At 45.2% G+C, this 22,039-nt stretch overlaps 1 protein-coding gene across 1 annotated transcript in view; it reads right to left on the reverse strand.

Annotated features, from left to right (window-relative positions):
• LOC146208708 (uncharacterized) overlaps nucleotides 1–17,235 on the reverse strand; it is a 44,522-nt gene extending 27,287 nt beyond the window's left edge. The window contains exons 1-3 of the mRNA XM_084587312.1: nucleotides 17,102–17,235; nucleotides 15,744–15,892; nucleotides 4,884–4,951 (exon numbers count right to left, since the gene is read on the reverse strand). Coding sequence (XP_084443438.1) covers nucleotides 4,884–4,951; nucleotides 15,744–15,892; nucleotides 17,102–17,182 — 298 coding nt within the window. The 5' untranslated portion in view covers nucleotides 17,183–17,235. The remainder of the gene's footprint in view (nucleotides 1–4,883; nucleotides 4,952–15,743; nucleotides 15,893–17,101) is intronic.
• Nucleotides 17,236–22,039: the final 4,804 nt, after the last annotated feature.

The raw sequence follows: 22,039 nt of genomic DNA on the forward strand, positions 1-22,039 counted from the left end.
GTGAGGGTCAAAGGAAGTACCTTTGCAAGACAAACAGAATCACCTTTGTAGGCTGCGAGGTTCGAACCTGGGTTTGGGCCCACTGCGGAAGAGGGGCGCGCAGCGGGGTTTACGGAGCTTTTCCCAAACGCACACCCCTGGAAAAGCCGAGCGCCAGGCCTGGGGACGATGTGGCAGTGATTCGTTCCGCCATCGGACAACAATAAATCCGCCTTGCGCGGCAACAGCCCATTCTGCGGCCTTTTTTTTTGTTTTTGTTTTAGGACTGCTGCAGCTGAGGCTCTAAGGAAGCACTTCAGGTGAGGGTCAAAGAAAGTACCTTTGCAAGACAAACAGAACCACCTTTGCAGGCTGCGAGGTTCGAAACTGGGTTTGGGCCCACTGCGGAGGAGGGGCGCGCAGCGGGGTTTACGAAGCTTCTCCCAAACGCACACCCCTGGAAAAGCCGAGCGCCAGGCCGGGGGACGATGTGGCATTGATTGGTTCCTCCATCGGACAACAATAAGTCCGCCTTGCGCGGCAACAGCCCATTCTGCGGCCTTTTGTTTGTTTTTGTTTTTTTTTAGGACTGCTGCAGCTGAGGCTCTAAGGGAGCACTTCAGGTGAGGCTCAAAGGAAGTACCTTTGCAAGACAAACAGAACCACTTTTGCAGGCTGCGAGGTTCGAAACTGGGTTTGGGCCCACTGCGGAGGAGGGGCGCGCAGCGGGGTTTACGGAGCTTCTCCCAAACGCACACCCCTGGAAAAGCCAAGCGCCAGGCCGGGGGACGCTTGTACCCATTTTTACCGGTGGGTGTCCGGCGGTGGGTTTCGAACTAACCGCCTCCCGCAGCCGAGACGGGCACTCTAACCACGTCCAGCAGCTGAATAACGCTGTAACAAAAGTTCCCTTGTAAATAAGAATGCACGAAATATTGTAGCCTCAAATTAAAGGGTCTGCAATCAACCCATTATTAAAATGCACATATTCGAACGAGGAACGGCAACGATTGTTTGAGACTGAAACCTTTATTACTGTAAAGAAGACCTAAGTGTCTGTAATTTCTTGTTTTAGTTCTGAAGAGTGTCCTTTAGGCTGACTCCATGTAATCAATATATTGACAGCGATATCTGATCAGGATTCAATCGCCCAAAAAATCTGTAATGGTTTTGCCCTGCTGCCCGCCACAAGAAAATAGGTTGGCATACATGCCAGTTCCGAAAAGTAGTAATCGAACTGTAAGATTCTCATCAACAGTTCAATGCCTCAGCGGTTCTTACATGGTGAAGCAAGAAGCCATCCTCCTACTTGGACCTGTGCGTAACACGCCCATGGGTATTGTTCTAGCTTCCCTATTCGGGACTTCAAACTGCCTATATTATTGCACGCGAAAGCGCTTTCTAATCTCACCTTGAAGTCATACGATGACCTGTAATATAGCGTGTGTGAACCAGTTCTTTTTCAATAACGTACTCGGAGACCTCATCACTGGACTCTACGACGGGCTCGCTTGGACTACCAACATTTTTTTCTCTGACTCAATTTTTTATCATATAAACTTTTAGTTTACAAGTTCAGAAACCACTCACATTGCAATCTTCGCGTAACAAGCACGCAATTCTTGCAACTGAGATTTTCGTTGGAAGTAGATTCGATTAAACCTAATTTCATGAACACATCATCAGATAGCGAGATGATTATTGCTGTTGTCACACGTGTCCGTATGAACCCACTCAAAATACAAATAATGCCACAGCCAGGAATCGAACTTCGTACGTACAAATCTGCTTCCTTGGTTCAGGCACGAGAGCGTCACACTAGTAATCGCCGCTTTTTTATTTATTGGCAGGTTTTAAAACACATCAAAATAAGTACTAATCATGAGAGCTGCAGCCAATTACTGCACCAGAGTGGCCAACTCCTATTTTAGCGAGGGAGTGCGTTTCCGGAGGTGGTTCACCGGCATTAGGTCACACCCCAAACCTTTTTACGCAATTCCTACGACACTCGGGTTTGTTTTTTCTGGTGGAGAATTACGCGGCACCGGGATTTGAACCCCAGTCCTCTTGGATGCAAGGCGGATGTTCTACCGCTACGCCACCACTGTACCTCTGCACCGCTGCAGGTGGTGGCAGAAAGTTAGGTGGGCGGATGAGTTTAAGAAGTTCGCAGGGGTCAAGTGGATGCAGCTAGCATAGAACCGGGTTAATTGGAGAAATATGGGAGAGGCCTTCGCCCTGCAGTGGGTATAGTCAGGCTGATGATGATGATGATGATGATGATGATGATGATGATGATGATGATGATGATGATGATGATGAAGAATAAAATAAGTACATAAAGTACACTGCAGGAAAAAAATTAAACCCATCACCTCCTACAAGTATGGCATTGCACCCTAAAATTCTGTAAGTGTAACCAAGGTCTCTAATCTTGGTAACCAGTTCTTGGAAAATGTTTGATATTTCAAAGCCTCAATAAATTTCTGAATACTTTCACGAAAGTGCACGAGTGAGGGCCGGGCATCATTGTCACAGTGATATCCGGCCACTGGGGAGCGTCATATGCAGTGGTTGCCCACGCGCATAACTAAATCAACAAGACAGCCACCTTCATTATCTATAGGCATCACCTCTCCTACTAGCTATCACTGCAGCGGATCAGGAATAGTGTAGAAGTGCAGACCACCCTCGCACGTCACTGCAAACAGCGCCGACTTAAGGTTCCATATGAAAATCGTGTCGCGCTTAGCAGCGAACATCATCGTCCTAAAGAAGTTCCGTCTGCGCTGCTTCTTTATTAACATACGTAAATACGTCATACACGTAGCCATTATCGTCGAGTGCGGCAAAGTTCCGCAAGAGGTTTATGACGATTCAAGAGGTCGCGCGACAAAGCTCGTAATGCCTTCGTATTTCTCCACCAATAGAAAAGGGCGTCTCTTGGTATCTTGATATCGGTCTGCGTGTGACCCATATTCAGATAAAGTACAATGCATCAGCCCTCGCTACTTGAATAATAATATTAATGAAAATATTTGGTTCAGAAGGAAGGCAAGAGTAATATGTATGTAAAACTTTTGTGGCCACCTGAACCGCGCCATTAAGGAAAGGAGGATGGTGGGAATAAAATTGGAAAGAGAGAAAAAGAAAAAGCAGTGGAGAGCTACGGAGTAATTCGACCACCACGGGATCAGTAACCTGAGTTGACAACGCGGAACCTAGGGAAGACTCATCATTTCGCCGCTCCCTATTTTCTACTGGATCATTTACATACAATAATTTCAAATTAAAACGGCTATAGCATACCCATTTAGGTCAGCCTGATTTTGTCTCATCTCACTTAGCTGCACTGAGCTGCACTGCATAAATCTTACTTAGCTGCACTGCATAAATCGACGGAACATTTCGTCTTAAATACGTATCCCAAGCGCCTGCCTCCCTGCTGAACGAAGGAACGATGTATAATTTCATTACGGAAAGAAAAGATGTGGATTGGAAATGTGGTGACAAAGTGCCTTCGAAACCGTTAAGATACCTGGTGATACAAGCCGCGCCATGGCTCAATATTTGTGTCCGAGTCGTAACAAAACCGGGTTAATTGGAGAAATATGGGTGAGGCCTTCGCCCTGCAGTGGGCATAATCAGGCTGATTCTGATTATGATGATGAAGATTGTTCTATGCAGGGATAATGCATGGGTTTTAAAGGATTTAGATGGGCCCTACACTCGCAGATACTATGATTTAAGAAATGTACAGTTTGAAGTTTCGCAATACCACCAGGTGCTTTCTACAGAGTGAGCTCTGCGGACTTGGCAGGGAGCCACCCGATTTACATACGGAAGCTATCTTTCAGTTGCTAAATCTTTCAGTACTGAGAATCGCCCCATTACGAGAGGTTTAAAATTAACAGAGCGTTATTATGCTCTACAGTAACTACCTAGGAAAACCGTAAAGCGAGAAGGAAAGTCGACGGGTTGGAATTGGATGGTTGTAGCGCTTCGTACATCAAACTGGAATAGAAACATTTTCTTTATTCTTCTTCTGAGCACTTCTCCCAAGGAGACTCGTTGGGAGAACAAAATTCAAAATATAGTTTGACTGTGACAGTTACATTCCTGTTGGTATAATGCTCTTAAACTCCCATCGTTTAGAGATGGTGCACAACAAATGGGAAATTTAACCAATTTTCTGCCAGAGGGAGATGTACAGCTGTTACACGTTTTTGAATAAATTTGAAGAGAAATCAAACTCAGCGCTATTAAATGAAGGGCATTTCTTATCTCGCGATTATTAAAATTTATGGATTAAAACTCCCTAACTCTGGCAACCTCAAAGGAGGACTTTGGACGGCTGTGGTAGCATTTTAAAAAACATTTGTGCTGATGCTGGCGACCTGTAAATTATTGACCTAGCCGGGTTTTTGTGAAATCGCGAGGGCTGAGATGAGATGTTAGTATCTTAGCAAACGAAGAAAGTTGTCGCCCACCAATACCTCTTGGAGAGAATGTTTCACAAGTTGCAGTCGTTGACACGACAGCCGTGCGCAATAATTCGTGGGTAAGCTACAATTGTTTTTCCAGGCGTCTAAACGTGGCGATTCTCATGCTGCCGTATATAGAATTTCATTTCGTCATTCCTTAAGCATTCACATATGCTATATATTAATGTTCTATGGTTTCTATGATCGGCGATTATTGCGTGGACTTAAAACGTTCATCTCATTTCTTTTAACTCCAACGCCATGCGAATAAGCATCTTCCCCACCAGAGAACAAAAACGTAATTATTTTTAGTGTTGTCAGCGACACATCTATAGAGAAAAGCAAATGATGAGAACTGAGTGCATGAAGACAATGCGTGAAAACCACAAGGCAATTTTCAGAATAAAAACAAGTACTCACTGATGCTTGTGCTGATATTAAACTTATCAGGCGTGTCTGCTGCCGTGAGATAAACAGGAAAATGAAGCCTGTAAAAAAATATATCAGGCTGACAATTAAATTCCGCATTTAGGGTATGACACGACTGCAGTAGTGACTCCCGCCAGCGGATCCCTTTGCATGTACCTACATGTTAAAGTATATACACTTCATCGTTCCCCTAATTTCTAATCTGTTATTTCATGCTTTCATTATCTGAATCATTCTCACAGCCTGTCGTGTTCTCCAAAAGTGTGTGAAAGATGAGCTGAAATAGAAATAATGTCATGCTTTAACAAAGCTGTATGAATGTTAGTGCGTGCCCTAGAGCAGCATGCGTGAATCGAGCTTGAATATTAGTGATGAACGCGATTTTCCCATCAAAACAAAAAGTTGGTTTGGCAGAACCTATTGTGTTTTGCTGCCGCCAAGCTTGGAAGACTTCTTTTTTGTTTTCAACATCCGCCATCAGGCAGCCTTATTACTGTGACTGTAGCTCAGGAAACGAACTTGCTCTCTTTTTATTTAAAGTTGTTGCGAAACATTTTCTGTGGGGAGTAGGAGGCACTGATATTAGTCAGGAACGGTTGCAGGTATGGATAACTGCTCCTATATCATTCCCGACTTTTCCAGTATCCCTTAGCTGGTTCATTTCGTCATCACTGCATCCAGTTTGAATTCAGCACTGCTCAATGCAACGGGCCTTCGTACGTCGACGACTGACCAGCACGCTTCCTGTCATCGCCGCCGCCGAATAAGTCCTTTTGCGGGCGCAAGCTAGTCCAATAAAGAGTAAAGTCAATTTCAAGCAGATATATTTGTTTGTGCCTACCGGACTTGTCATCTGGTGGAGGTGTTGCACGTTGGTTCTGGTCTTCCCCTTTAAACAGAGACAACCGCTCTTTCTCTGTAACTCTGAGGGCCAGCCTACAGGTCACCGAGCCAGCGCCAACCTCAAGAGCTACAACTGAAGCATGGTCTGTGGCTGGATCCCAAATCGAACCCAGAACAAAGCCTCAACTGCGCCCATGGCTCCATCGACGGTACCGATTGTCATCCGGTAGCCCCGATAGCCTATAGTTTCAATAACATCATGGGACAGCATCCTGAGGACTGGCTAGACCTCTACGAACGAGTAACCTCGTTTGTCAACTTGAATGATACACTGCAGCTCCAAAACATGTCCTTTCCTCTTCATGGTTTAGCTCGACGTGGTTTGAAATCCACGAGTCTGCACTGAAACCTCGGTGAATTTCAGAATAGAACCTTTGAAACATCTACGAGTCTCCAAAGAAAAAGAGCCGCACAGCTCTTTCTTTTCAAATCCTAGTTCGCCACGACTGCCTTTCTCGTCTAAGTTGAGGAAATGGAGCTCCTCTTCCGCCGCGCCAGCCATAACATAACGGAGAGAGTTAAAGCGATATTTCTATCACATTATGTGAAAGAAAGGCTATTTCTAGACCTTGTCAGAAATACTCCAACCGCACTGGTCTAATCCAAAAAGGAGGCGTAAATATCGGGAGAACTATGAACGCCTGCGTGCACCATTACAAATAACCACTCGAAGCATTGTACACAAGCGCCAACAACTTATCAGCTGCAAGTGGATACAGCCTGCGAGACCATGTTTGCTAGTCTTTTTGCAAAGAACTTCATCGATTGTTATCACCACTGCAACAGCCTGTAGTAGCTTACTAGCAGTTGTCGTCCGCGAAGATGTTTAGTAGGCATTGGGTGTTGGTTAAGTGATATCAGCGACGAATGCGACTCAAAAAACCATTGCGATGTACTATACTGGTGCGTTATGCCGTACAGCGTTCTTATCAGACAGTCCAGGCCCTCCTCTTTGAGAACAAGGTGCTTCCGAACGAGCGGTGCAACTTTGGTGCAACTTACTAGGGCTGACATATCTTTTAAATGGGAAGCATACCAAGCGGAAGATATCAAGAGGCTTAAGTGCCACTAACAGTTTTTTCCTGTCCTCAGGCACTTTTGCAAAGCCACCGAAACAGAAATGTATATGGATGCAAGCAGCGTGCTCTTAGGCGCCATCCTCGTTCAGAGGAAGGCTGGACTGTAAAACGTTACCGCTGCTGTAGTAGTTCCCTCTCAAAAGCCGAAGCCATTCATACGACGACCAAAAAGCCAATGCATCGCAATAATCTGGGCCACATCGCAGTTTCGTCCGTACTTTCTCGGGCGAAAATTCAAGGCTGTAAGCGGTAACCAAACTGTCTCATCGGTGGCCAATTTGAAAGAAGCCTAATGCCACTTTACTGTTTGGGGCCTACGCCTCCAGAAATTTGACATCTAAGTGATCTACAAGTCTGGCAGCAGGTATTTCGGCGCGGATGACTTGTTACGCATTCAATCGACGTGCCGCTATAAGACGGGGACGAAGACACCTTCCTGAGACCGGTCCACGCAAGCAATTTTGCAAAACGGCAGCGCTCTGACCCTGATCTGAAAGTGAAAGTCCTCGTGAAGAACATTGCACGCAACAGGACCGCGGAGCTGCTTGACGTGCCGAAAAAGCAGACAGGTAATTCTTCAGGCGTTCCATATAGATCCCACAGCACAGCATCTTGGGCTTGCGAGCACGTTTCACCAGATTCTGAAGTACTAGTAGCCACGGTTTCCTACCTATATTGCCCATAACTTGAATAAATGCCGTGTGTCAGCGACAGAAGGCACCACCTATCAGGCCAGGTAGGCTACTCTACCAAACTCGGACCCCGATCAAACCCTTTGATAAAATCGAATGGATATACTCGCCCCAATTCCTACTTCATCTATAGTAACAGCTGGATCATAGTGGCCATTGACTACATTACCCACTACGCCGATGCGAAAGCTCTGCCTAATGGTATACCGGCGCAGACCCCTAATTATTATTGGAACAAAGTCTCGTGCGAAATGGCGCCTTATAAGTGGTCATTTCGGGCGGAGGATCAGCATTTATGGCGGCCATCCCGCAAGCCTTCCTAGGCTACAGCAATACAATCCACCGAAGACCTCCATACCATCTGCAGACCAACAGACTCACAGAGCGCCTAAACAAAACTACATCGCCTACATACTTGCCATGTAGCTGGACACCTAGCGTAGTTCAGTTCAGTTCAGTTCAGGCGTTCAGTCGTGTCCGACTCTTCGTGACCCGATGGACCATGTCACGCCACGCTTTCCGGTCTCTCACTATCTTCTTAACATCACATAGCTTCATCTGCAATGCCTCGAGAATGCCATCTAACCATCGCGTTCGCTGCCTACCCCTTCTCCGGCGACCCTCAACCTTTCCTAACATCAAATCTTTCTCCAGCGACTCCTCTCTTCTCATCAGATGACCAAAGTAGCTGAGCTTTAACTTTAGAATTTGACCCTCCAATGAGCAGTCAGGGTTTATGGTCGACAATATCGACTGATTTGATCTTCTGGCAGTCCAAGGAACTCTTAAGAGTCTTCACCAGCACCACAATTCAAACGCGTCAATTCTTCGGCGGTCAGCCTTTTTCACAGTCCAACTCTCGCATCCATACATCACAACTGGAAAGACCATAGCACGGGTTATACGGATCTTGGTTGGCAGACTAATGTCTCTGCTCTTTACTAGGCGGTCAAGGCTAACCATTGCTCTCTTTCCCAGAAGCAGGCGTCTCCTAATTTCATGGCTGCAGTCTCCTTCCGAGGTAATCTTGGCGCCCAAGAACAGAAAGTCTGTCACAGCTTCCACTTCTTGTCCATTGATGCTCCAGGACTTGATAGGGCAAGATGCCATGATCTTCGTCTTTTTAATGTTTAGCTTAAGCCCAAACTTCTCACTCTCTTCTTGTACGCGCATCAGAAGTCTCTTGAGTTCCACTTCACTTTCTGCCATTAAAGCGGTATCATCCGCATATCTAAGGTTGTTGATACGTTTTCCAGCAATCTTCACTCCATCTGAAGACTCGTCCAGACCGGCCTTCCTCATGATGCACTCTGCATATAGGTTAAATAGGCAGGGCGACAGTATGCAGCCTTGCCTCACCCCTTTCTCAATCGGAAACGAATCAGTAAGACCATGCCCAGTTCTGACTGTGGCCTCTTGCCCTTCATAAAGGTTCCTGAGGAGACAGATGAGGTGAATTGGAACTCCCATCTCTTGGAGAGCTTGCCACAATCTGCTGTGATCTACGCAGTCAAACGCTTTCGCATAATCAATAAAGCAGAAGTAAATGGGTTTCTGGAACTCTCTTGCTTTTTCCATGATCCAGCGAAGGTTGGCAATTTGGTCTCTAGTTCCTCTGCCCTTGCGAAACCCAGCTTGCACGTCCGGAAGCTCCCGATCCACATACTGCTGCAGCCTACCTTGCAGGATTTTTAACATCACCTTGCTAGCATGCGAAATAAGCGCGATCGAGAGGTAGTTGGAACAATCTTTGGCACTGCCTTTCTTTGGAATGGGGATGTAAACTGACCTCCTCCAATCCTGTGGCCACTGCAGGGTTGTCCAAATCTTTTGACATAATGTATGCAGTGTGTTAACAGCGTCGTGGTTGAGGTTTTGAAGCAACTCAGCTGGAATACCATCAATTCCGCTAGCTTTGTTCTTAGCAAGGCTGGCTAAGGCCCATTCAACTTCACTCTTCAGGATGCCCGGCTCGAGATCAGTAATCACAACCGTCCTATTTTGGGTTTGCACATCCGGGTCCTTCTTGTACAGTTCTTCTGTGTATTCCTGCCACCTCTTCTTTATCTCTGAGGCTTCAGTGAGGTCCTTGCCTCGTTTGTCCTTTATCACGCCCAGCTTAGCACAGAAGCTTCCTTTGATATCTTTGATTGTCTTATACAGAGCTCTTGTGTTCCTTAATTGGCTGTTGTCCTCAACTGCTTGACACTGTATGTTCAGGAAGGCATTCTTATCTCTCCTTGCTATTTTCTGAAAATCAGAATTGAGAACCTTGTATCTTTCTCTTTCCCCCATACCTTTTGCCATCCTCCTTTCCTCAGCTATTTGCAAAGCCTCTTCAGATAACCAGTTTGCTTTTTTGCATTTTTTTTGCTTTGGAACTACCTTAGTAGCAACTTCTTGTATTATATCACGAACATCAGTCCACATCTCTTCGGGCTCTTTGTCTTCTAGATCTAATTCTTGAAATCTATTCCTCACTTCCACAGCATATTCTAATGGAATCTGATCCAGATCATACCTGAAAGGCCTTCTAGTTTTCTGCATTTTCCTCAATCGAAGCTTAATTTTGGCAACAAGAAGCTGATGATCGGTGCCACAATCGGCCCCAGGCCTTGTTTTTACTGCTTGTATAGCGCTTCTCCATCTCTGCCGGCAAATAATATAATCGATCTGATTCCTGTACAGACCGTCCGGTGAAATCCATGTGTACAGGCGCCTCTTGTGCTGTTGAAAATGAGTATTCGCTATGGTAAGGTTGTTTTCTTGACAGAACTCTACTAGCCTCTGCCCAGCTTCATTTGGCTCACCAAGACCGAACTTGCCTGTAATTCCGGATATTTCTTCACTCCTGACCTTAGCATTCCCGTCTCCTATGAGAAAAGCGACGTCTGATGATGGGGTGCGGTCTAAAAGGCATTGTAGGTCCGCATAAAATCTCTCAACGTCAGCTTCTTCAGCAGCAGTGGTCGGTGCATAGACTTGGATAACTGTTATGTTGAAAGGGTGACCTTGGATCCGAAGTGAAATCATTCGGTCGTTTTTGGGGTTGTACCCTAGCACTGCTTTGCCCATTCTTCTGTTTACTATGAGAGCGACCCCATTCCTTCTCTTGGATTCGTGCCCACAATAAAAGACATAATGGTCGCCGGAGTTAAATTCTCCCATTCCGGTCCACTTGAGCTCGCTGATACCCAAGATATCAATGTTCAATCTGTCCATTTCTCGCTTGACGATATCCAGTTTACCTTGCGTCATAGATCTTACATTCCATGTTGCTATGTGATATATCTCCTTGCAACATCGGACTTTCCGGTCGCTTCCCGACACATCCACAACTGAGCGTCCTTTTGGCTTTAGCCCAGCCGCTTCATTCGTCCTGGAGCTACTAGGAATCGCCCTTTGTTCATCCCCAGTAACATGTGGGACGCCTTCCAACCTGGGGGGCTCATCTTCCGGCGCCATATCGATAATGGTATTGCGACTAGCCATAGGGTTTTCTTGGCAGGAAATACTGGAGTGGGTTGCCATTACCTTCTCCAGTGAATCACATTTTGTCAGAACTCTCTGCAGTGACCTGTCTATCTTGGGTGGCCCTACACAGCACAGCTCACGACTTCATCGAGTTTCGCAAGCCCCTCCGCCACGACAAGGCAGTGATCCATGAAGGGATGTACCTAGCGTAGTACAAGGGATGATATCTTGCCAGACGTCATATTCATCTATAACAATGCCACCCAGGATGTAACAACGTCGACAAAACTCCAACTTGTGTATGACAAAGACCTTGGAAGTTTTGTTCTACCTCGGGCGAGCTGCCAAATACATTTGCTCATTTAAGACCACGGATTAAAAATGTATCAGCCTTCCATTGTTCCCGATGACTAGTCAAGGACGCTACCACGTATATACATTCTTACGGCTTGGTTAGACAGCGACTTTATATGTCTGGTGATAGCCTATGGCATCGCTTCATTCCTTTAAATGCGGATCTTTTGCCCCCTAGTTTTTACCCTCGGTAACAACTGTGGCGTTTTACTTTAAAATATAAAGGTTACTAGCTATTCCTTTATATCTTCTGTGTGACTACCGTTGACAGCGGGTTTTATGTGATAAATGATAGCGATTGGCATCATATATTAGCGTTGTGCACAACTACTGGAGTCGGAAAATTGTAGTCATATATGAAGCGTGTCGAACCTACACTGAAATATGTGTTCATCTGTCAAGGCCCAAATTATGTTTCACACAAGGATTTTCATAATCGCTGAAGTCGCAAATCATGCGGTGCTACGTTTTGACGTCTGCCTACATTGCCCATATTAGAAGGGTGGGGGCCCGACTTGAGCAATGCTTTCAAGAATGCTTTTCAGGGATGACAGCAGATGTAACTGCCACGTACATTTGTGGAAACCTCTGGCGGAGCCCATGCGTTCGGCAGCAACTAACCCAACGGCACGTCTAAACAGAATTTGCAATGAATAGTGAGCACAGGTTCGTCGCGTATTACATTACCCGTGTATTGTCGATTTTCTAACCATTGCAAAAAATTTTATTTTTGTTTTTTTTTTCTGTAAAAGACGTTCTTGTACTTCACTAATTTACTCTTATTTATATGTGCTGCGACCTTTTTGGAGCTTTTGAAGTATTATACTACTAGAAGACATACGAAGCCTATTCATCTCGCAGCACAGCCTGCGACACGGCAGCAAGCGTATAACTTGGTATCGTTACTAGTGTACAGAATGTCGAAAGGAACACCAGGCAAATATTTCCTAGGAATTGGAAAACATATATTTAGATGTAGCTATAATGTTGTATCTTGCTTGGTTGAACCTGAGGCACATACCAACGCTATAACTCGGATGTAAACAACAATATGGGTCATCAAAAAACCACTTGGCGAGCTCATCCACCGCTCTACCTGGACCTTGCCTGGGAGTACTAATTTTTTAACGCTGAATTGAAAAACAGTTTTGCTGGCACACTTTTCGATTACCAATAAGCATCGCTAAGCTAATCATGCTTCGAATGGTTATTACATGAATTATGCAGTGTATAGCGAGAGATATCTCATCGCGATCAGGGAAGCCTCTGCAATAAAATAAATTTTTAGTCCTTGGCACACATTTTTCACGCTGCTTACTGTGTAATTAGGAGAACTAGTTCCCATCTCCCTAATAGACGACACTGATTTAATTGAAGCCATTGAAGTCTGTTACCTGCGTCTGGTGTCAATAACGTTACATCTCGTTTACCTGCATTGTTTCCGACTAGTTTGTACGTCAATCTCTTATACACTCCGTATAAATATCTTTATCTCCGCACGACAGTGGTTGAATACATAAACATTTTCTTCAGACTCTTAGCCCAAGAAAGGCCGTTTCTGAAAAGAATTCCAGAGGTTACAGAATTCGACCTACTTTTACATGCCATTAGAGACCGCTGTTTGAAGCCTTCAGTTATGTTATGCTCGCGACGGATCAAAATATTGTGTTTAGATTTTCTTGTCTTCTTATTTTCCACTCTGCCACTTTAAGTGTATATATGTTTGTAGCGCTTGTCTAACAAAAATGGCAATTTTTCATACTTTGTGACAAATATGGTATTGTCGCGGTTGATAAGATTGTTAGGAATAAAATTAGCAATAAAATGCATGAACCTTTCTTGGGATATGCCAGTGTAGTGTAGTAGATGATAACAATGCAGCATATTTTATATATTGGTCAATCTATCGATTTTAAGGCTGAATATGTTTTGCTGCTTCCAACTTGACGCGTCATCAGTCTCCCATGGTTAGAAGCAAGTAAAAATGGCATTGGCAAACCGCCACTAGGGTATATTGGCTGAGAGAGCGTTTTTGATGAAAGCTGTCAGTTATTATGATATAGGAAGGAAAAATTTACGAGCTTCATATTAAAATTCGCCTCCTCATATCTCAACAAAAGAAGCTTCCTGACGTCACTGCGTGTATACTTACACAATCCAAAAGAAATCCCAGGCAACCTTTAACATGTCATGAGAATTCGGCACAGATAGAGACGTTCTTACCACAAAAACTATGATAAATTAAAAAGCATAAAAGAATTGTTCACGGCATAAGAGATTTCTATAATAAGCCACGCGTAGCCCGTTCTATCTGCTCAATATAATTAACAATAAGTTATTAAGAATATTGTCTTGAGATTTCTGGGATGCTCTGGAATCGCATTATCAAGCCTATTTACTAATTTAAAGGTCCCCAGAAAGGGGTCACCAAGAAGGGTAAACAACGCCATAACACTGATAGTTATTGAACCACCCATCATTCTCCCGCAAAAATTTTCGATCTAGCTTCTGCAACACCAGAGATATCGGCGATTAAAAATGACCCTTCCAATATTCCCCCTCAGCTCGTGCGCCGAAGGGAGCCATAAAAAAACAAAGAATACAAGCAAGTTCAAAGCTCCGCCCAGACATACGTCACTTCGACGAACTTCCGGTTGCCGCGCGCTCGCTCGCTGGCGTACTCGCGCCAACCCGTCCTCGCTCGCACACGCCTGAGAAGTTCGCCAGTTCGCGCAGCGACGGTTAGTGTAACCGCGAACCCATGGTTATCCTATGTCACACGGCGGACCAAACCGTGGTTGCACCACTAACCGCGGTTACCGCAAACCGAGCTTGACGACCTCGGTTTGCGTCGTTAACCGAGGTTATGACGGCGTCTGTTGACGGAAGCTACTCGTCGGCGCCCGAGTGCGCGAAACGTACGAGCGGGTCTGCTTCACAAAGTTATTCATTTGCCCACTGTATCACGTTTAAAGATCGATGTATAGATTATGGTGCCGCCCGACGTCTTCGATTACGGCCGACAGCGCAGCGACTGCGTACTGAAGCCTTGTCGTGCCTACAGTATCGTTTGAACGGCTTGTTGCTGAGCAGAACGCCAAAAAATACGCGGCCTTAGCTATGAAAGTACACGAGTTTGCAACGCTTGCAGCACGGGATGCGGCGAGCAGTCTGAGGTACGTTACACAATTACCGCGGGGGTGGAACGTGCGAGCGCGGCGAACGCCGGCGCCGTGCGTGACCGTCCCTAGTCGTCGCTAGGCCTATTGTTTCGCTTCGAAGCCGCGGCGGTCGACGCTTTGGAACATGATCAACGCTGTCGTAAATCGTCTACTTATGAAACTGCCTTATAGTGATTCCTATCCTGCCATAGTAAAATAATTATAGGATTAACTCTGCCGACGCATTAATCGCAGAGCTAGTACGAGCAGATCGGATCAGCCGAAATGCACCAGCGGCAGCTGGCTTGAGCAGAAACTAGCTTGTATCACGGCTATCGCTCTTACCAGCAATTTGCTGCTGGTCAGCGATCCTCACGAGGGCTTCATACTTGATATTCGGCTCAGTATTCATGACGCCAACAAATTTGAGCATGCTTTATTTTCGACAACGGTGCTAACAATCCGCCGTATCATTCGCGTACGGTATGCGGGAGGAGGGGCCACAGCGGCAGTGTTTACAGCGGTCGAGGAGGTGCTGCCATCGTGCGGTGCTTGACCGTTGCTGTTGACGCCTCGTCGGACGACACTCCGGTACTTCTGAAACCACGTTATATAAATAAGGTATTTGTAAATGCAGCGTCGTTCTGCCGATCCCTGCGTCGCTTCGGTTGTTGCACTTAATGGGCAATGGCCACCTAACCGATAAGGGCGGCGAGCTGTAACAGCCCGCACAGAGTTCGAGCAACGCACGAGCAGACGACTTTCGCAGCTACCGGAAGTGTTCATGACGTCATGGTTGCAGTGACCGAAGCGAATTGCAGCTTCTAGCAAGCCTTGCCAGTCAATCGACCCGTGACGTCACGGGATTAGGAAATAGTTCCATGCGACACCGCCAAGCGACATTTCCTCTGCCCGCGAATTTCAAAAAACGCTGTTTTTAAAAATTAATAATAAATCGCTGGCTTTGTTCCAAGGAGTTATACTTTGTGTTAATGCTCAAAAGGATGTGTTCTACACACTGAACACGTTTATCAGTGGTTTCTTGGGGGCCGTTTCCGTGGACCTTTAAGGGCTGCAGAAGCCAGGAGGTTAATAAACAGTGACAGATGAACAACCTTCATTCTCTCTTCAAAAACAGTCACGAAATATATCATGCCGGTATCAATAGTGCCGCTGCTATTGATTCACCTTTCCCCATTGCTGGCGGTCACATTCCAAAGATAAGTTGCACTCCACACATCCGGATCGTACTGTATGCGCCTTGCTATCAGGCAGTCCAGAATACTGTCGTTGTCAATGTCCATTAGGGCGATGCTGTCTCGGAACAATGCTACTACCTGCGCAAGAAGGCGCAACATATTCGTGGCAACTTTCAAATTGACCATTCACAATCAGTCCTCGGAGAGCCCTTCTCGTAATCACAAGGCTTACATCAAACATAATCCAGTTACTTTAAGTTACCATAATTATAATGCTTCAAGATGCTGAATGCCAGTGCACAGCGCAATATGAATGATTCTTGGAATGTTTCGAACGTTTGCTAGCGAAATCGTATAATCTGTGACTTACAATGGCACTGAAAACGTCTTCTTAAACTTCGAAATGTGTTTATACACAGATGCAGCTAAAAGCCTATTTACTAGATCTATTCAATGTAGTTTAACTGCTTCAGAAGGGGCTTCAATAATTAGTTTTTATTGCAGTCAACAAAGGTGCACACCTATGTAAATCACCCGACAGCAGATTGCTTTCGGGCTTCAACATATAGCCATTGTACTGTGAGTGAATACACTTTCCGTAGAATAGAAGGCATCCATTGCGGCAGACTAGGTTTTAAATGCTTATTGAGCATTTTCACAGGCATAAGGCCTCGTATACAACTGATACAGAAATATATTCGTGCTTTGTAGACTATATATCCCATTGAAACTCGTTTCTTTCAGCATGGCAGCTTCGATCTATGCCCTTCATATATACTGTGAAGTAACAGATTTTGATGTGCATTTTCACCTCAAGTGTTCTTTAAAGTACACCGGTACAGTGGATGTAGCATTATATGTCTCAAATACATTTCTCAAATAAAGCTGAGAGAAAGAAAAATATGATGCATCTGAAAAATTGGTCACAAAGTTTCTACACATGTTAACACTAGTAACTTCATTATCTCTCACATGGGTAGCTGAAAATGTACTGGTGAGGCTCAGATATGGCACACAAATAGCAGCCGACATAAGGCTGACTTTTGATATGCAACCTTAGCTTACGGAATGAGAAGTAGTAGTTCTTAATATCTTGCAGTGCTATTTTTATATGTATCTTGTATGCTTCAAACGTGCTTCTAAGACCTCCTCGTGCAAACAGATGTCTGTGTTCAGCAGAATTTGATGCAGGGGGAAGAAGGTATTTTCAATACAAATGAGCAGCACGTTTTTTTTTTTTTTTTTACAAAACAGTGTTTTGTTCAACGTTACGACTGATATGTCGGTAAGCTTTTTGATGATGAAAGTGCAAGGGTACTTCTTAAAAAACAACAGGGTATGGCTCACCTCTGCAATGGAAGGAATTTCGCGCTGTTGCTCGTGTGGCCCTCTGTCTATTTTCTCGCCAGCCATAGCGCAGACGAGCATGACAGAGACCACTAATACAAATCACAGTATGCATCATCCTGAGTTTAGAATGTCACTAGCGGCAAGCAACGTATTTCCAGTGAAATTTATATCTAGGCCAGCTATGCAACGCCCATCAAGAAGACAGAATATTTTATCCTTTGCTGATTATTTCATTCCCTATCTCTGTGATTCGTTGCCTCTCAGGCCTTGTGGGGCTCAGCTTGGAAATAATAAATTTAACTAAAGTAAAAATAAAGGAGGCAAGGAACGTATTATAGTAATGGAAGTGCTTTTAAAAATATCTTGTTATACGAGACCTGTAGACGCATATGGGGCACATCATTTAGGCGCCATGAACCCGATTACAAGAAATATGGGGAAGCAGAAGTATTAAACAAAAATAAAAAATATCACCGAACGTGACACATTTCAGTGAAAGGCTAAGAAAGAAAAAAACATCAGCGCCATCTTACCGACTCTCTATTATTGCCTCAAATACTATGTTACGAATGTGATTGATATATGCTTTTTTTTAAATGTAAACCGTTTCTACCTCATGTAGAAAGAGATTGTAGGTACGTTGGCATCGACCGTATGAAGCCTGAAAACGCAAGTATGCCTCTTGCAGGAGGTACCTTGCAGATGACGAACACGGAGACCATTACTGTTCCTATAACGAATCGCAGCCCTCAAAGCTTCACAATCATACATTTTGTTTAGAAGCTGAATAACCTATGGGGTCGTGCACTGCCCCCTCCCCCTCCCCCCCGCTTGCTGCCTTTATCTTCACGAACTAAACCATAACGTTGTTGGCAGGTACTAACTAGGAGGGAACAAAGACTGAAACCTTTTAACACTAAGCCCTGCGTTTTAGCCTTCTGAGCAGACATTATGACCACTCCTATCGCGGGGGGTAGTTGGTAGGTGAGATGGCCGGGCAATGATTCTGTACCCCGCCGGGGTGGCGCAGTGGTTACGGCGCTCGACTACTGTTCCCAAGGACGCGGGATCGAATCCCGGCCTCGGCGGCCGCTTTTCGGTGGAGGCGAAAAGCAAGGCGCCCGTGTGCTGTGTGATGTCAGTGCACGTTAAAGAACCCCAGGTGGTCGAAATTTCCGGAGTCCTCCACTACGGCGTCTCTCATAGCCTGAGTCGCTTTGGGACGTTAAACCCCACAAACCAATGATTCTGTAGGTGCAGTGAAGCGTCGGCGTTTATTTCGCTTTGGCGTCTGGTAGTTGTAAGGCGTGCTATTGGTCGCCGGATGGTGCTGTGCCGCACGAAAACATTTTACTGTCAAGTAGGACAAAGTTTCTAACTGGGGAAGCTCCTTTAATATGGATGTGTGGGATAGAAATTGCCCAGAGGAGCCCTTGCAATCCCCCTTCCCTCCGTGTGAAGCCTCTTGGAATCTTTTAGGTGGTGTGAAAATGTTCACTTCGTAGGCTCCAAGACAATGCTAGGCCAGTTGTACAAGCAATGTTCTACTGAAAGGAATGCGGACAGCTACAGGGCGTACCGTTTGTTTAGCCGAGGCCACCTAAAAGAATTTCTATTTTATAGGCGATTATTCAACCGTGGTATATTTATGCTTTTGGTTTATTATTTCTGTCATTTATTTGATTAGACGATTTCATGGCCCTGTTGCTTCATGTAATGTAATCATCTGGAAGCGGAGAAGCTATAAGGACTTTAGCTAAGGTGCACAGAAGCGCCGATTTAAGGCATAAAAGAGCAAGTAAAATAATGGACTCACTTTTTTTTTTATTTTCGTGCATAAAAAATCAGCCAACAACAGCCTAAAAACTTATGCAGCACAAAGTGAGCTCTGAAATTGGGATGCTGGTTTCTCTGATGTGGACATTGCAGGTGCTTCTACACTGGCCGCAGTAGCCCGAAAGTGGGCCGCCAACAAACGCACCGAGGGGCCTCACTTAAGGCCGATGCAGGAGGTCATTACGGGGCAGCCTACAATCATCCCTCATTATTAAGTGTGCACGTCCCAATACCTTCCTCACTGTTCCTACTTCACACAGACTTGGGCACCCGCTCTAGATGAAAGTTTAGTTTTGACTTCGGTGAGCCCCTCCCATAATGACAAGGGACCGATGCGGATACTACACGGGAAAACTTGTGTTTGCCCGAATTATTCCCATACGTGTGTAATGCTAATAACTGATGCGCAGTACTAGTCGAAGTTCTCGCTCATATCATTTTTGGTCATAATTATGGTTTAATTCCTACATGTCTCTTTTTCTAAACAGCTGCCATATAAAATGTCCCGACAATGTAGCATGATCAATCGTGCATTAATGACTTCATGCCCCGCCTTCCTAAGACGGCGGCGCGTGCTCTAAATAGTACAATTTTACTGAGAGTTGCAGGTAATTGCAACTCATAGTAATACGACTGCAACTGTAGCGCTACTATGACTCCAGTCATAGTGGCGCTTCATAATCAGCGCGAGAACGAAAAGCTCGAAATTTTTCTAACCAAATAAAAATGTTTCTATTTATACAAATCATATATAGAAGCAATTTCGAGCATATGTAATGCAATAATTTGTGGAAAGAATGCACGTCACTAATATGCAGACATTCAGGTGGATGCAGCCCCACTACGGGAAGACGCACAGCACCAAAGCCTCACCAACCCCCCATAGACCAGCATGATTTTCGCGAAAAGAGTGCCATATACATTTTGTGAATCCTATTTCTTAACAAATCTTCCTAACATGCAGACGAGCGAGTTTTATCCCAGCAAAAACACATGTGAGGTCTCACGCGGTTTTGTGGGCAGCCCATTTGGTCTGGGTGTTGTTTTTTGATGTTGCTTCGCCTTCAAAGTTTCTACGAGAGTCCGTAGCAGTAGCAGTAGCATGCGGACATGCGGCGCATTCGAGCCCCATTGCAGCCGATCTGTGCCTAAAGCTGCTTAACTAAGGCGGCCCCGTCTGGGGTTCAGGAAGGCTCACATTAAGCTCTTTCATATTTACCTGCACTGTCTGCGCCAGTATGCGGGAATGCCCTTTTTTGTCCCAGTAAGGCCGATGTAGGTGCAACAGCGGGTTAATGTACACAACCCCACTTCAGATCTACGAAGTCTTTTCCAAAAACAGCTCACATTTGGGTGAGATAAGCACTCAGATATCCGTCAAGGGCCCTTGTGGCCTACATGCAATAATGTGCGTTGCGTTAGCGCGAGTAATGCCAATATGGCCCCCATGATGGAACAGGGGCAAGCCCAAAGAGACAGCCACTTTTACGTCATCGGGACCGATTCAGGTATTATGATGGTTGCCGCAGCCACACCGGCTTACGTGGGACCCACTGGGGACCCATATTCTGTGTTACCTGGGAATGGCAGTGTACATTGTAGAAATCATGTGGCGCCGTCAAGGAGTCATGTATTTTGAAGACATTTGCTGTCAGTGAGCAATATTTCTTTAATGATAAAAACGGTTCGGCAAGCATCACTGTATGACACTCCACGACATTGAAGAAAAGCATTAGGACTGCTGTATGCCGCCTGATGGAGAGGAAACCAAGAGACGAAAAAAAACGATTATATTTGACACTCGTTTTGCAGTTTCCGCTTTAGAAATATACAAAAATCTAGCTTTAGCCAAATGTTGCTGACGTGCAGCTCAACTTTCAAACTCTTAAGTTCATTCACAGCAACCATGCTACAATCAAAATTATAAACACAATATATGGACTAGGTGCATGTCTGTACTTCGTTTGCAGCATTACTAGCCTTGTGAAATTCCTATCTGCTATATTGAGCTGCACATTTTAGGGGTTATAAAGGACAACAAAAATAAATACTTTATCTGAGAGCAAATTAATACAGTGGTTTGACGTTAAAATTACTTTTCATAGGTACTTGCATGCCGTGAGCCTCTGCAGCGTGGCATGCCAGGCTGCACCTGTGTGTTACTGTGATAAGGTCAACTGCCATAATGTCAAAATCTGGGCGATTGCTTTCGGGGATAAAAAAATGCTAAACCAGGCGTCGTGCTTAGATTATGTGATACACATTTCTTACTTAACCAGCCAAAAGACGAGACACAGCAAAGAGGAGGACAGGACACAGGAGCGCCCGTCTCGGCAGCGGGAGGTGGTTAGTTCGAAACCCACCGCCGGACACCCACCGGTAAAAATGGGTACAAGCGTCCCACGGCCTGGCGCTCGGCTTTTCCAGGGGTGTGCGTTTGGGAGAAGCTCCGTAAACCCCGTTGCGCGCCCCTCCTCCGCAGTGGGCCCAAACCCAGTTTCGAACCTCGCAGCCTGCAAAGGTGGTTCTGTTTGTCTTTCAAAGGTACTTCCTTTGACCTTCACCTGAAGTGCTCCCTTAGAGCCTCAGCTGCAGCAGTCGTTAGTTAGGCCTTGACTTTGAATTGGCTTTGAATTTTCGTCTTCATCTTCCTCCCATTGTCTTGCCATTCCACTGGTTGGGTTGCGCGCGAGCTTTTCATTTTCTTCAGATCATTAAACATTCAGTTGATAGTCCAGCCTTGTCCTGTCCTCCTCTTTGCTGTGTCTCGTCTTTTGGATGGTTAAGTATGAACCTATACCAACTTGCCCAGTCGTCAACCTTGTTGAACACATTTCTACTCTCGTATGTGATTTTCAGTCCACTCAAATTCTGTGCGAGATTTGATAGGCGCTTCCAGTGATGTCAATGTTTCAGACAGGCGCGTCACGTATTCGCAAACATAGTTCAGCACTCAGAGAATGAGATAGACTTCATGTTTTCTTTTCGGCACAGCCACTTAAAGAAAACATTTGAAGAGCTTTGGTTTAGGCGAGATGCCTTTGTTTGCAATTATGTTACCTGCGAACAGCACTATAGTAATTTGATTTTATTTATTTA

The sequence above is a fragment of the Amblyomma maculatum genome, chromosome 1 (genome assembly GCF_055883805.1).
Source record: "Amblyomma maculatum isolate TAMU_Amacu chromosome 1, ASM5588380v1, whole genome shotgun sequence".
In the NCBI taxonomy this organism is placed as follows: Eukaryota; Metazoa; Arthropoda; class Arachnida; order Ixodida; family Ixodidae; genus Amblyomma; species Amblyomma maculatum.